The 13,379-nt window shown below is 45.3% G+C and overlaps 2 protein-coding genes across 2 annotated transcripts in view; both read right to left on the reverse strand.

Annotated features, from left to right (window-relative positions):
* LOC147020979 (uncharacterized) overlaps positions 1-13,379 on the reverse strand; it is a 192,273-nt gene that overhangs the window by 103,308 nt on the left and 75,586 nt on the right. The gene's annotated exons all lie outside the window — the stretch shown is intronic.
* Positions 3,857-11,339, reverse strand: CALML4 (calmodulin like 4). The gene is made up of 5 exons (XM_085890753.1): positions 11,208-11,339; positions 11,006-11,036; positions 7,002-7,142; positions 6,640-6,828; positions 3,857-4,367 (listed from the first exon to the last, which is right to left on the reverse strand). The coding sequence occupies exons 1-5, from the start codon at positions 11,208-11,210 to the stop codon at positions 4,267-4,269; spliced, it is 465 nt and encodes a 154-aa protein (XP_085746879.1). The 5' UTR covers positions 11,211-11,339; the 3' UTR covers positions 3,857-4,266.

Here is a 13,379-nt window from a genome sequence, read left to right on the forward strand (position 1 = left end):
CGAAATTAGCACCAGTTTTCTGGTAATAGGGGCACTGCATCAGCGGCATAGCCGCGCCCCTAACCAATGATGCAACCAGCAGCCAAAAAGGCAGCACACTGTACAAGATAGGAACTGTACAAGTTTCATTAAGCCTCCCCCTATGGGATATGGGAACACATTATTGTTGTTTGGTTTGTTTATACAATTTGCAACCTCAATTTTTAATAGTACCACAGAGTTTCTTAGACCCCTCCCCCCCCCCCGGAGTACTAAACCCCCATTTAGGAAATGTTTTTTTCTTCCTGCGTTCTCAATATCCGAGCTGTATCTCGGAAATCAATTGGATCCGTCTGGCACTTTCGGAATGAAATTTTGTATCAACAATGTGAATGCAATGTATGTGGGGTTGACACATTTTGACCATTACCTAATTTTTAAGGTCATGACCAAATTAATGGAGGTAGAAAAGATCATGCTTTTGGATGGGGGGAGATAAGAGATTGTGGTGAACAGCGACCACCGACCTGCCGCCTGCGAGTGAGAGACCCAAAGACTCAGCCTCATCGCGGGGGATGCCGATGATCTTAAATGCCTTGGTTTCCACAGCATGAAGCCGAGAAAGGTGAGAGGCGGCAGCACCTGCCCAGAGGGGAGAGCAGTTCTCCACTTCGTCTGAAACGGGGGCTTATGGATTTGGTCTCAATTTTTGTGTCCATGAGTGCGTCCGCAGGCATATCTCGGACAGACAGGTGTGGACCAATTTTGTTCGTACTTGGCACAGATGATACATGATGGTATCCATATGCAAATCATTTTGTTTCGATCAAAGATGGCCGACTGGCAGCGATTTTAGTTTTAAAAAATGAAAAAACCTCAACGCCCTCAACCATTAAACACGACCTCAACCATTTCTCGGACATGCGTTCTTGTTTTATTCTATATTTTACATACCTGGACCATGAAGACCATACCTGGTAATTCCACGTAATAATGGACATGAAGCATAAAATTTGAAAATGTATTTTTCAAAAGGATTTCTGTTGGACGGTGTTTAGTTAGGTCTGAATTTTCATAATTTATGTGATATTTACTCCGTGGATGATGTCACGTGATTTGGCGGCCATCTTGAAAGAACTGCCTCAACGTCTTCCAACGGTAAGTCATTCTGTCTGTTATCATTTTGTCGAAAATATGGCTATTTGATGAATGTTTTAATCCGAAGTAGTATTCGCTGATGAATATTACTGATATATAGGATCAGGCTGTAACTACTCATCAACATATTTGGTCCATTTCTCTCTGTGCCTATAGATAAGCAATGAGGCTTATACAAGCTGTTAGACAACCAAATGTTTGCTGATGTATGTAAGAGATTGTAAAGATATCATAAAATGCGCCCTAGCATTGACTATCCAATATGTGATCGCATGGGTTACGTCCGTTACAGTGAACTTTTCAAAATATTTTAACAAACAACAGACAGATCGTATCGTTGGAATATAGAAAGTATGCTACTAATGCTTAGTTTGCTTACCGTGAATGAAAGGTACACTACTAATTCGTTATTTTGCAGGATTTAAGAAATGTGCTATGGCCAGTTTTAGTTGTGTCTATTTTGATGTCACGTCCGTTACGCCTCTAAAGTGTTGATTTTTGCTTTAGTAGTAGACTACACAGTGGGGTTTGTACCAATATCAGAAAGCCATAGAGACTAATTGCGATATGTAATATGGCCAACCTTTTCAAAATTTCAACATTAGTGATGCAATTTTTGTCTCAATGTTACGTCCGTTATGCTGGAATTACCCTGAAACATCTTTCATGAGAAATTTTTAAAATTCTGATTACTCTTTTTCTATTTCATCCAAACCACCTTTAAGTACAGTTTACAAAAACTGATCAGACAGCATTTTCAACTGAATGATAATATATTATTAAATGTTGTACTGTTTGTGTACTTCAGTCTGTGTCCCCCTCCCAAAATACACGAACATTGAATCCCTTCTGTGTGAAATTTGCATTCCCAATCGAAAACGTCATGCAGGTCATGTGACCAACTATCTTGCACAATATTGTTCCGAATCTGGCAGCCATTTGCACACAAACAGACAGCAGTCCCCGCAGTTCAGTTATTTCAATAAGTATGTGTTTATAGGTAGGGTCCCGTCCTTCTGTCTAATGGGTTAATTTCATGTGTGCGCTGCGGGTCTCTTTTATAGTCATGTTTTTTACATCTCCAATCAATCCTTCGCTCTCCGCACCATCGCCCACGTGCAACGTGTCACGTACAGGTGAGGTTCCCTCCTCCCACCGGACCTCCTCCAATCAGGAGGCTCATCACCGCAGCTCCGACTCCGCCCTTCGTCCGATCAGGAGGCTGATCGCCTCAGATCGGGACTACTCTCCCCAGAAGGGTGGGAGTTGCCCCGCCTACCGTGGGCCTATCCAATGAGGGACGGCCGGCGAATCGCGCGACGCAACCGTCCAATCAGGAGGCGAGTGGCCAGGGGAAGAAATCCCTCGGACCTCGTGAAAGAGAAGAGTAGAGTGGTCGTCAATAAGAGAGAAGGGCAGTCATCGTGGCCATTGCTCTTGGTGTGCGTCATTAGAGTCGTCGTCGTCAGCGGTCTTTTGCGGGGCTCCTCGTGGTGATGGTGGTGGTCGAGCAGCCAGGATCGTGGGCTCAGTGGATTCTGGGTCGTGGGTTCGAGTCCCACCGTGGTGGGTTGGAGTCCGGTGTGACCGCACGAGGCGGACAGGTACCCAGCCAGACCTTGACTCTCCAGTTGACCTATCCTCCTCGGCTGGAGGGTCCAATAAAGACCCGACGGGGTCCATTTCTTTTGGGTGTGTGTGTGTGTGTGTGTGTCCGTGGGCCCCGTCCTAAAGTAGAAATTGCTAAGTGTTTGTTTGTATTTCAATTGCATTTCTCATTCAGTTTTAACTCTGCTCTTTGTGCTCCCCATGCCCCATTATAAATATACCCCGATTGTTCAATGTACCAGCTCGTTGTTGTGCTTTCTATTATTGACCCAGCACGGTTCGTGCTTAAGAACCAGTAAGCCGATTGGGCTGTAAGTTGTCGTTTGGACCGACGGACTTTGGTAATTCCGCTCGGTTACACCAGACCGAGGTCGTTAGAGCGACCCGGTTCGACAGAGTCTGTCAAGGGTGTGACTTCCCCGGTAATTTGACGACGTGGGTACTTAGGTATATTGAAATTTGGCTATTAACCCTACCCCACACCGTCAGAGAATTGGCGATCACGGTCCTAAAGTGACCCGTGACCTTCAGAGTTGTCTGAAGGTTACGACCTGCAATTCCGGGTGTTCGGTGGGAGACGGGTCCACTGCTCCACCTGGCGGTCGTTCCTCGCCACCGACCCCCGGCCCACAACAATATAACTACGTGAGCCACATTATTAATATTCATGACCGAATAACCCAATCGTATGCATTCTTCCATGTCACATGACCACTCCAGTCTGTTTCGGATACGCAAATCTTGTAAATATTGGCTCGCCCTTTAACTCCATACAGCAAAATTACTAAAACCACTGGGGCTCTGGCATTTTATGGTTTTTTGTTTTGTTTTGTTTTTTCCTCTTTGTTCAAACCGAATGTCGGTTGTGCTCAGAAATGCAAAGCGTGGGTTTAAAAGACCCTTCCCGTGAACCTTTTTCTCAGGACTGCATTCGGTAAGGTGTTCTATGAGCTCTCTCGTAACCTGTAATAAATACACTTGTTCCATCTGAGTTGTCATCGTTCAGACATGTTAACCCACATTTTCAGTAACGAACCCTCTCCCTCTCACGTGTTTAAATACATCGCCTTACAAAACACATAGTTAATGAAAGAACCAACCATTTCAATGGTCATTTCTCATACATTGATGTTTATTGGCAACTTTTGTTGATCAAACTTTTTTGTTTTTTTATTTGCATTTAGTTGCTTCTCACTTTATTATCCACACATTTCATCTTTCACCGACCAGATTTGTTTGATGTTTCATTCTATCTCCTTTGTTAAACTTTAATGCAGAGAAGATCATAAGCTGAGGTTCATTAAGCAAAGACATTGTAATTTTTCTTCAATCACTACAATTAGGAGAAATTTATAATAATATGCTTCAATTTATTTCATTAATAGCCATTGTTCAAAGGAAAAATTGCAACGTCAGGCCTTGGCCATCCGTCCACTGAATAGTGCTTTTTAATGCAATAGAAATGTCTTGACACTTTTGAGATTCATAGCCAAGTGGACAGGTGAGGAGTTTGGAGAGTTTTTAGTGGTAGTCTGGTGGAGGCAGGAGCAAGTCCTTAACAAAAGCCTCATACTTCACCAAACCGTTGGGTGCGATGTTCATTTCCTTGAGAAGGTCGTTTACTGGAAGGGAGAGAGACAGCATGGAGTCGAACGGTTTATAGTACCAGCTGCTGATTCAAAAATCTGTAACATATCATGTACCATACTCTATGCAAAGTAGTCACGAAAAATAAAAGGTGCTGCCAAAGTAGTTACGAAGCTGCAGTGTTGTTCAAGTAACCACTCCAACTACAGGCAAGAATTTTGTCAGGGTGGTGGCGATAGCTCACCTACTCTTCGTAAAGGACGCCGTGGGATCTTTAATGTCAGGTACTTGACTAATGTTGGCAGATGGGACACCAGTTAAATATCCAACCGAGGAACAGCACATACATTGGTGGAACACCAGAATGACAGGTTATAGCTGGGTCAGGATTCAAACCCAAGTGAGGATAGCTAAGAGGTGAGTGTGAGTTTTTAACAATCATGGCCCATGTGTGTGTGTCAAGGTGCACACGTTGACTAAGTGCATGTACTTCCCTTTCTACTTTCCATTTTCATTTTGTTTTCTGTAATCGGTGTGATGAGTGTTGCTGGTTATGTCTAGAGAGACATTCATACAACATATTTAATCGATAAAGTTGAGAATTTATTGAGTGGTTTTGTATTTAAACCTTTTTTTATATCATTGTGTATCATATTTGCATGTTTTTATTTGAGTGAACTATTCTGAAACCTAACCTCTCAAATATGTGCTACCTTATTGTACATACGTGGGCGATTGGGGGGGGGGGGGTCTGAACAAAACTCTTTATTTTCCATTGAAATAATAGTTCGCTCAATATATATGCATCAATGCCAATGCATGGCAAAACCTCAGAGCACTGGAGAAAAATCTCTTGAACAGCCACGTTGAGGGTTGTAACGTCAGATCTCAACAAATCAAGAAAATTCCCAAAAACGAAATGGATATCGCAGTTGAATAAAAGCGAAAGTCTAAAGTGTCAGGTCAGGTGGAAAAAGTACGTTCCAACAAAAAGTAATTCATATACACAGTCATGGTCCAACCCACGTTCAAATAGTACGTAATTAATAGATATATTCACATAGCTCGACTGAGGCTTCACCGCCTGTGCTTGTAATTTTGGTTTTACAAACGAACAAGGAAATTCGATGCAGGAGAAGGCAATTTGGTCCATCATGCATGTGCCACAACAATATTGGATCAAACTAGAGAGTTGATAGAACACCTTACCCCACGCAGTGTTGAGAAAAAGGACAGTCGGAGGATCTTTGAAACTCTTGCTTTGTGTTACCACGATCTATACTTCCTACAATTGTTAGGTGCGTATGGGTGTTTTTGGTGTAAATAATTGCATTGCTTCTTTTGTATTCCCACCCTTTTTGTTCAAATACATTATAAAACAAGTTTGTATTGCGAACACACTCCGTGGGAGTTCATTCGTACAACTCTCAGGTGAGCAATAGCACGGACGACAGATAGTTTTGAAATTTGGTAAGATTTTCATCGCGCCAGAAAAAGAAACCAGAACACCTCGCAAGAGTGAGGCGAGTTTCATATCATCATTTGCGACTTAATTTTGCGTTGGGCATCGCCCAGGACATTTAATTAAAAAAAAAATTTTTTTTGAAAGAAAATGGACTGAAAGGGCCGTTTCTCAGCTCAAAGGACCCCGGAATCGGACTTTGGGCTCAGTTAATGGCTGGGGAATGGTCTCGAGAATACACCTGTTAAGTTTGGTTCGGTTCCGTTAACTAATAACCGAGAAATACAATTTTAAAGATAATGGGCCAAAATGGGCCGTTCCTCGGCCCAAAGGGCCGCAATCGCACTTTGGGCTCAGTTAATGCCTACGCATGTGTCTAGTATATGCCTGTCACACAGAAACACACACACACACACACACACATTTGAAAATATTATATAGCTATATATACTGTCATCCTGATGTCTCAGGCAAGGTGAAGCATTGGTGTGGGTGTGTGTTTCAGATCAACATCAACCTGGATATCTCATAGTCCAGCATTCATTGGTGGATGCTAAAAATCCCACGGTGTCCTTTGTGAAGAGTAGGTGAGCTATCGCCGGCACCCTGATCAAATTCCAAATTCCTCCTCTAACCTACAAGGTGAATTGCATCATCCACACTCCCAGCGATGATGAAAGCAGCAGCCACAATCTGCATCCAAAATGAATGAACATCTGCCCTAGTGCTAATGTAATTTTCCTGACAAACGGGTTGTGTAAGCCAGCCAGAATCCAGCCCTCGGTCCCAGAAGTAGGTGTTGTGCCTTCAACTCGCTCCCCGAACCTTCGAGGTCTCATCCTCACCCTCGTGTGCTTGCATCTTCTCGCCCATGCGAGTAAGTCGTGCACGCAGCTCTGTCGCCGGCACAAATCCACGCCCTTGCGGATCCAGACGACGAAACGCAGCGATGATCTCTCGTTCAGGGTCCTCTTGCTGCTGTTGTGCCACCATCACCGCCAAGAAGGTTGACAGATCCAACAAACCTCCTGAGGCTGGGATTAGATTTGGTTTACATTTATAGCATGAACCTTGAACTTTAGGATTTAGAAAGGGTCTCGATTTCAGCTTGGAATGGGAGAATTTTCAAACGACATTTGTGATTGTCCCTTAATGGTTCAACTTCAACGAATGAGCTGCTGGAGAGTTCATCGCAGCATACACCCACCTACATTGTTTGCTCGGAGATGTTTCTCAGCCTCAGCCGGTGTCGGGCAAAGGCCAAGGCAGCGCATGGCCGTTAGAAGGTCTGCGGCTTTCAAACGGCCGTGCCGGTCACGGTCATACAGTGCAAAGCAGTCCTTGTAGTCTGCAGGTAGCGGAAAGAGATAGAATGAAGGGATGCAGGTGTGTGTGTGTGTGCATGGTTTTTAAAAATATACATATTAATTTTTTTGCAATATTCTGATGGCTGATAATCTGGAGTCGAGACAAAGAAGAAGGTCCATTTTGAGGGCAAGGGTCCAGGTCAGGAGTGATGGATTGGATTGAGTCTCCCATCATCCAGAAAGCTTTCGACAAGGTTCAACGTGCAACAATCGTGATCAAGTTCATCTCAGGATTCTGACGAGAGCAACTGGAGCCTGAAGCCCTTTTGTGTATATTTAAATGTACCATGACTTTGTTGAATTAATAAGTTCCCTCCGAGACTACTGGATTCTCCAATGTCATTTCACCATTACTCTGTTGAGTCTCCATGTCATTGTGACGACTCGTATTTCGAATGGAAAATATTTTTATTACCGACACGGAAAGTAGAGAGAGGTCTCGTCCAAGGCGTACATCGAGCACACAAGGAGGGAGGTCAGAACGAGGGGGTGATGGTTGAGTGCATACTCTCCACAGAATGTTGGGACTCACGTGTTGTGAACATTTCCTCGGCTAATACCTTTCCAGACACGATGGTGTCAAGGTTGCAGTGTCGGCTCTGAGTCTGGGAGGTCTGCGGTTCAAATCCAACCCGGCCGAGTCATACCAAAGACTTCCAAAACGGTACGTGCTGCTTTCTTGCTTGATGTTTGATATTTAAAAGCATTGACAATTATAGGTTGGCAACCGTTGTGCAGGCTTGATGGGTCAAATGGCCTAATCCTGTGTTGGAGCTCATTTGATTACATTTCAGCCGACGTCAGGCATTATTTCTTCTTTAACTCACAGATCCCTGACAATTAGTTTGGCTCCTGTCCTGGCCATTGCGACTTCGATAATGGACATGCTACTTGTCACGCAGCAGTGGATGGATGCCCTGAACCACAAGCAAGAGGTCAGAGCCATCTCTCAAGCCTTTGACACTGCCTGGCATCCAGCCCTGATTTCTTAGTTGTCTTCCTTTGGTACTCAGGGTCTCCTGCTCAAGTGGTTGTCTGATTTCCTCCATGAATGGACACAGTGGGTGTGCCCCTTGATGGCATCCTTTTCCTTGATCTTTTCTTTCAGGCTGGGCTTCCACAACACAGCGTCTTGAGCACAAGAATTAAGATGGTGACACAAGAACAACACAGCACAAGAATTAAGACCTACCTTATTCTTGATCTTCCTCAACGATCCGAATCTCTTGAAAAATATCTTCACCATTTCCATGAAGATTCCACTCTTTGTAGAACAATACACTGGAAGAGGTGCAGTCACTGTGGGATGATAGTATCACCCAAGCTTGCAACAAAGACGAGTTGTTGGCGAGGTTTCTTTTGTATACATAGTCAAGGCTCATGTAAGAGCTAGTACACCGAACAGATAAAACAGTAACAGGACAAAACAATGGGTGTGGGAAGGAAAGGATGCCTGGGGGGGGGGGGGACAAGATGGATACAGAAGAAAACTTTCAGGAAAGAAAAACTGGAAACTTAGAAGGAGGAGGGCTTGGGGTGGGGTAAGGGTGGGAGTAATGGGGTTAACGATGGTAGAAAAGACAATGGTTTTGGATCGGGATGATTTGAGATGGTGGTGAACAGTTGTCTTGAAGACCTGGAGAGGAGAGTGAGATTGAAGAGGATGTGGAAGTCGATTCCACAGGTGGAAAACAAACAAACAAGAGGAGCAAATGAGTGGAGGTGAGCAGTAAACCGAGATTAAGGTAGTTTCACCAGAAGGGGGTTCATGGTAGAGTGTGTGCACCCTGCAATAACCTGGGGGGGGGCGGGGCAAAGTACGGAAAGGGCAGAGCGTGCAAAACCATAAAAGAGGCGGGAGAAGACAGATTAGTTGCGAGCTCGGTGTGAACGCAGCGACACGCTGCTCTGGCACATGCTCCCATTCCTGACCTGACCTGAAGACAGAGAGACCACAGACCTGTCTGTGATGATGAAGTGATAAACGCACAGACTCAGCTTCATCTTCGGAGATTCCAATGATCTTGAAGGCCTTGTTCTCCATGGCATCAAGCTGATCAAGGTGTGAAGCAGGGAAGCCAGCCCAGAGGGGATAACAGCACTCCAGTAGATGAAGGCCTTGTCGGTGGATAGAAGTTCAGGTGTGCCAAGGAAGGACTTTGTACGACGGAGGATACCCAGATGGTGACTGTCTTTGGAAGCCAACTTTGAAATGTGGTTTGCCCAAGAAAGATTGTGGTTGATCGTAAGACCCACGAGTTTGAGTGACTGAACTTCAAGAAAGCAGATAGGAGGGTTTGCGGTTCAGTCCTTTCAGAGAGAGATAGTGAGAGAGAGATTTGTAAGGATTGAAAGACATATTTCAAGTGTTTGACCATCTTGTGATTTTTGTCAAGGTCTGAAGAGAGGGAAGAGGCTGCAGCCTGTCTGTCTGAATCAAGCAGAATCAGTCGAGGGCTCACAGAAACATCTCCACCTTCTCAGGTGCAAAAGACAGAATTCAGGAGCAGTTGGGTACGACAGGGAAGGATGGGTACCGAGAGTGAGGGGTTGGGGACACAAGAATTGGAAGCAAACACAGAATTGAGGCATTCAGCCTTCTCACGAGCAAAGTCGGCTGGGGTGCCATTTGAAGTGAGGGAAGGGATGGAAGGGGAGCGTACACCAGGGACAGGTTTAACAAGGTGCCACCAGGTTTTAGAGGAGGGAGATGAGTTTGAATTCTCGAGAAATCTTAGACATTCCTGAGCAGTTTAAGATGGTGTAAAGGCTTTCATCTGGAGCTCTATGTTCCGTAGTATGGCTCCGCACTCTGAGCTGGTGCTCCTACTTCCCACCTTGCTCCTCTATAAGGTGGTTGAAAACAACACCTTACACATCATAGGAATCTCAAAACGGGAGTCAGATTCCCAAGGCCTGTCACTCTTCCACCATTGGCAAGTTCGTGGGCTCTATTCTTACACAAGCTGACGACCGGTCTTGGCTCTCCAACTGTACCTCTCCAACATCTCTCCATCATCCCCCCAAGCGAACTGAGATCACACACATTTAAAAAAAAACTCTCACCTGCTCACCCATCCACTGTACAAGAGGGTTTCCCACCGATCTCATCTTCCTCACTGAAATCTTTCAAATGCACTGTTGATCACTACCTCATGCGTTCACGCATGCACATCCTCGATCTCTTCTACGTGAACTGATTACATGCCTCTGCTGCCTAAGGCATTATGTTTTCAGGTTGTCCGTCCACGAGTCCGTCTGCGCGTGATTATTTTGTCACCACAATAATTGTGAACCTTTGCTCTTTGTCTTTCAGCTCCGCCATGAGCCTCGACCCTTGTATTAAAAACAATGCTGGACAGGTCGCCATTCCCGCAGAGTGTGGAAAATTCTGTTCTTGGCTGCCAGAAAGTTAACATTTCTTGGAAACGTGGCTGTGTCACTGATGCTGTGCCCCTCTACTAGTACACTGGTACTCATTTCGCCAACCACAGAAGGATGGCAGGCTGTGTCAACCCTGCATGGTGTTAATTCAGCAGCAACGGGGCTCAAATTCAGCATCCCAAGATCCAAAGCCAGCCACCCAAACCACTAAGCCAACACCAAGCTGAGGCATGGGAATTGAACCCACATCAGTGGGGGCCATGCAAACAAGGCTTCATCTGTTGAACCAGCAAGCCGCTCAGAAAGGAATGGTAGGAGGTAGTTCAAAATGTCCATCATGTTGGTGTGCATAATGCTAAGATAGCCCTCAACAAATTATTGTTTCTTTATCAACAACAATACCGAATCACAGGTACAACCAATCACCTCATGGTCGAATCTAGGGACACAGACTGCTTACCATTGATCTGTTCTTGAGTGAGCTGGTTCGCCTGCAAGCACAGAAACAAGTACATGTGAAGCTGGAGAGACACAAGTTACAAGCAACGGTGTATTTGTAGGCCACGATAGGGTAAAGGGGCTTGACGGGATGGTGGACCCGGACTCGACCTCTGACTCCGCTCGGTGCGGGATGGAGGACAGAAAGAGGAGACAAAGCTTACCATTGCCAAAGTTTCCTGGACTCTCGTTTGCTCGTTTCTCGATCACAGCACCGGTTTTATGGGAAAGGCACGCGGGTCGTAAAGCTCGTGATTGGCCCGATGGGGACGGGAAAGCTGTTCACGGTCATAAATGATCCATCACTTTGAACCTTGAAACATGTGGACTATTAACCACTGCGGAGTGAAATGGATCCGCTTTCTGGTGTCGATGCCGTCACAGAGTGACATTTTGTCCCTCCGAGGGTGCGTCTCTCCCAGGGCACGTCGTTTGTTTGCACATCATGAGACTTGCTGAATAATTTGTGCACAAACATTTCTGAATTCGCAACGACGGTTCCATAATGGTTTTTGCTTCCCTGGGTTAGGATCTCCATCTTTTCCGCACTGTGGACAGAATGAGATAACATGAAAATAATCGCTCGAAATGGAGTTGGTATTATATTATCGTTGTTGATGTTATTGTCGTTGATGTCGTTGTCATCATCATTCTTGTTGTCGTTGTCACTGTTGTTGCAGTTGTCGTTGCCGTTATTGCCATTGTTGTTGCTGTTGTCATCATTGCCGTTGCAGTTGTCATTGTTGCCATTGTCATTGTTGTCATCATCATTGCTGTCTTCATCATTGTTGTTGTCATTGTTATTGTCATTGTTGTTGTCATTGGTGTTGTCGTCATTGTTGCTGTTGTCAATGTTGCTGCCATTGTCGTTGTTGTCATTATCATTGCCATTGTTGTTGTCATTGTTGGCATTGTTTGTGTCATTGGTGTTGTTGTCGTTGTTGGTGTCATCGTCATTGTGGTCATTGGTGTTGTCATCATTGTCATTGTTGTCTTTGATGTTGTTGCCGTTGTTGTTGTCATTGGTGTTGTATGTATGAGAGTAGAACATTAGGGATATGATATGAATGATTTCGGGTATAATTGGTCATTTAATATAAACCTAGAAGACCTGAAATAATTAAATCGGTCTCGTAAGTAAGAATATTATCCACTTGGTGTCGATAATGAGGTTTGTCGAAGCACGATTATCAAACACCAAATAAAATAATTTCATAAGCATAAAATCAATAATGGTTTTGCCATAGTTTATATTGTTATGGGCCGGTGGCGAGAACGACCACTTGGTGGGGAAAGCTCTTGCGTCGTCTCCCACCAAACTCCCCGGAATTGTAGGCCGTCACTCGGATAACTCCGCGAGCCGGCGGTTCGTTAAACTGACCGTGGACGCCAATATTTCAACCGCGTGGCGTAGGGTTATTTTGTCTAGATCCGATGGACCGAAGTAACCACGTGGTCTCGGCTACCGGGGATCCATGCCCTCGGAACGCCCGGCTGAACCGGATTCACTCTACCGGCAGCGGTAAAATTACACCTACCGACTACCACTCTGCCACCTACCTTTCCGACTGAGATGCAGTCGAGTGGGCCTGCCCAGGACGTCCCGGTTACAATTGTCTGATTATTGGGGATGAAACCCTGTCTGAATTCAGACCCGGACCCTGCTGAACCAAATAAAGAAAGGACGAAAACAAACAGGGAACATTTCAAATAAATTTATTTACAGTAAATAAAAGACAAGAGAGGCGAGACTTAAAGCGAATATGCAATGCAGTATTTACAATGATCCAAAAACACTTATTCAGTTCAACTTGCAGACGGGCCCACACGCAGACACACACACAAAAAGAAAAGAAACCCCAGAGTCCTTTATTGGACCCTCCAGCCGATGAGAGAGATGAGCTGGGGGTCAGAGTTTGGTTGAGTACCTGGCCATCGGAGAAATGGGGTACTCTGTTCTGCGGAACCTGCCAATGGTCGTTGCCATTGTTGCACGGTCCCAGTCGCACGTGGGGGACTTGTGGTTCGTGGCGGAGCTCGGGTGGGAAATGGTCGGGGTCTACAGAACTCCTCTCCCCGTAACAGCCACCGTGGTGAACGTGACCACTCCAGAAGTCAAGTACTTCTTCTCAGAGCGTGTTCGGTGATCTTTATCCGCCTCTCTCGTGAAACACACACAGCTCTCACACTGCTCTGCTCTCAGACACCACCAGTGTGAATGCCAACAACCACAACCCTCCGAGTGTCCAAGATATATATCTCCTCCCACACGGGGATGGGCCTTGGCGAAGATCATCTTGCTGTCCGTCCCTCATTGGCCCACGGCCGCACCCCTC

This window comes from Eptatretus burgeri, chromosome 8, assembly GCF_056783735.1.
Source record: "Eptatretus burgeri isolate ZD-2024b chromosome 8, Ebu_testis_v1, whole genome shotgun sequence".
NCBI lineage: Eukaryota > Metazoa > Chordata > Myxini > Myxiniformes > Myxinidae > Eptatretus > Eptatretus burgeri.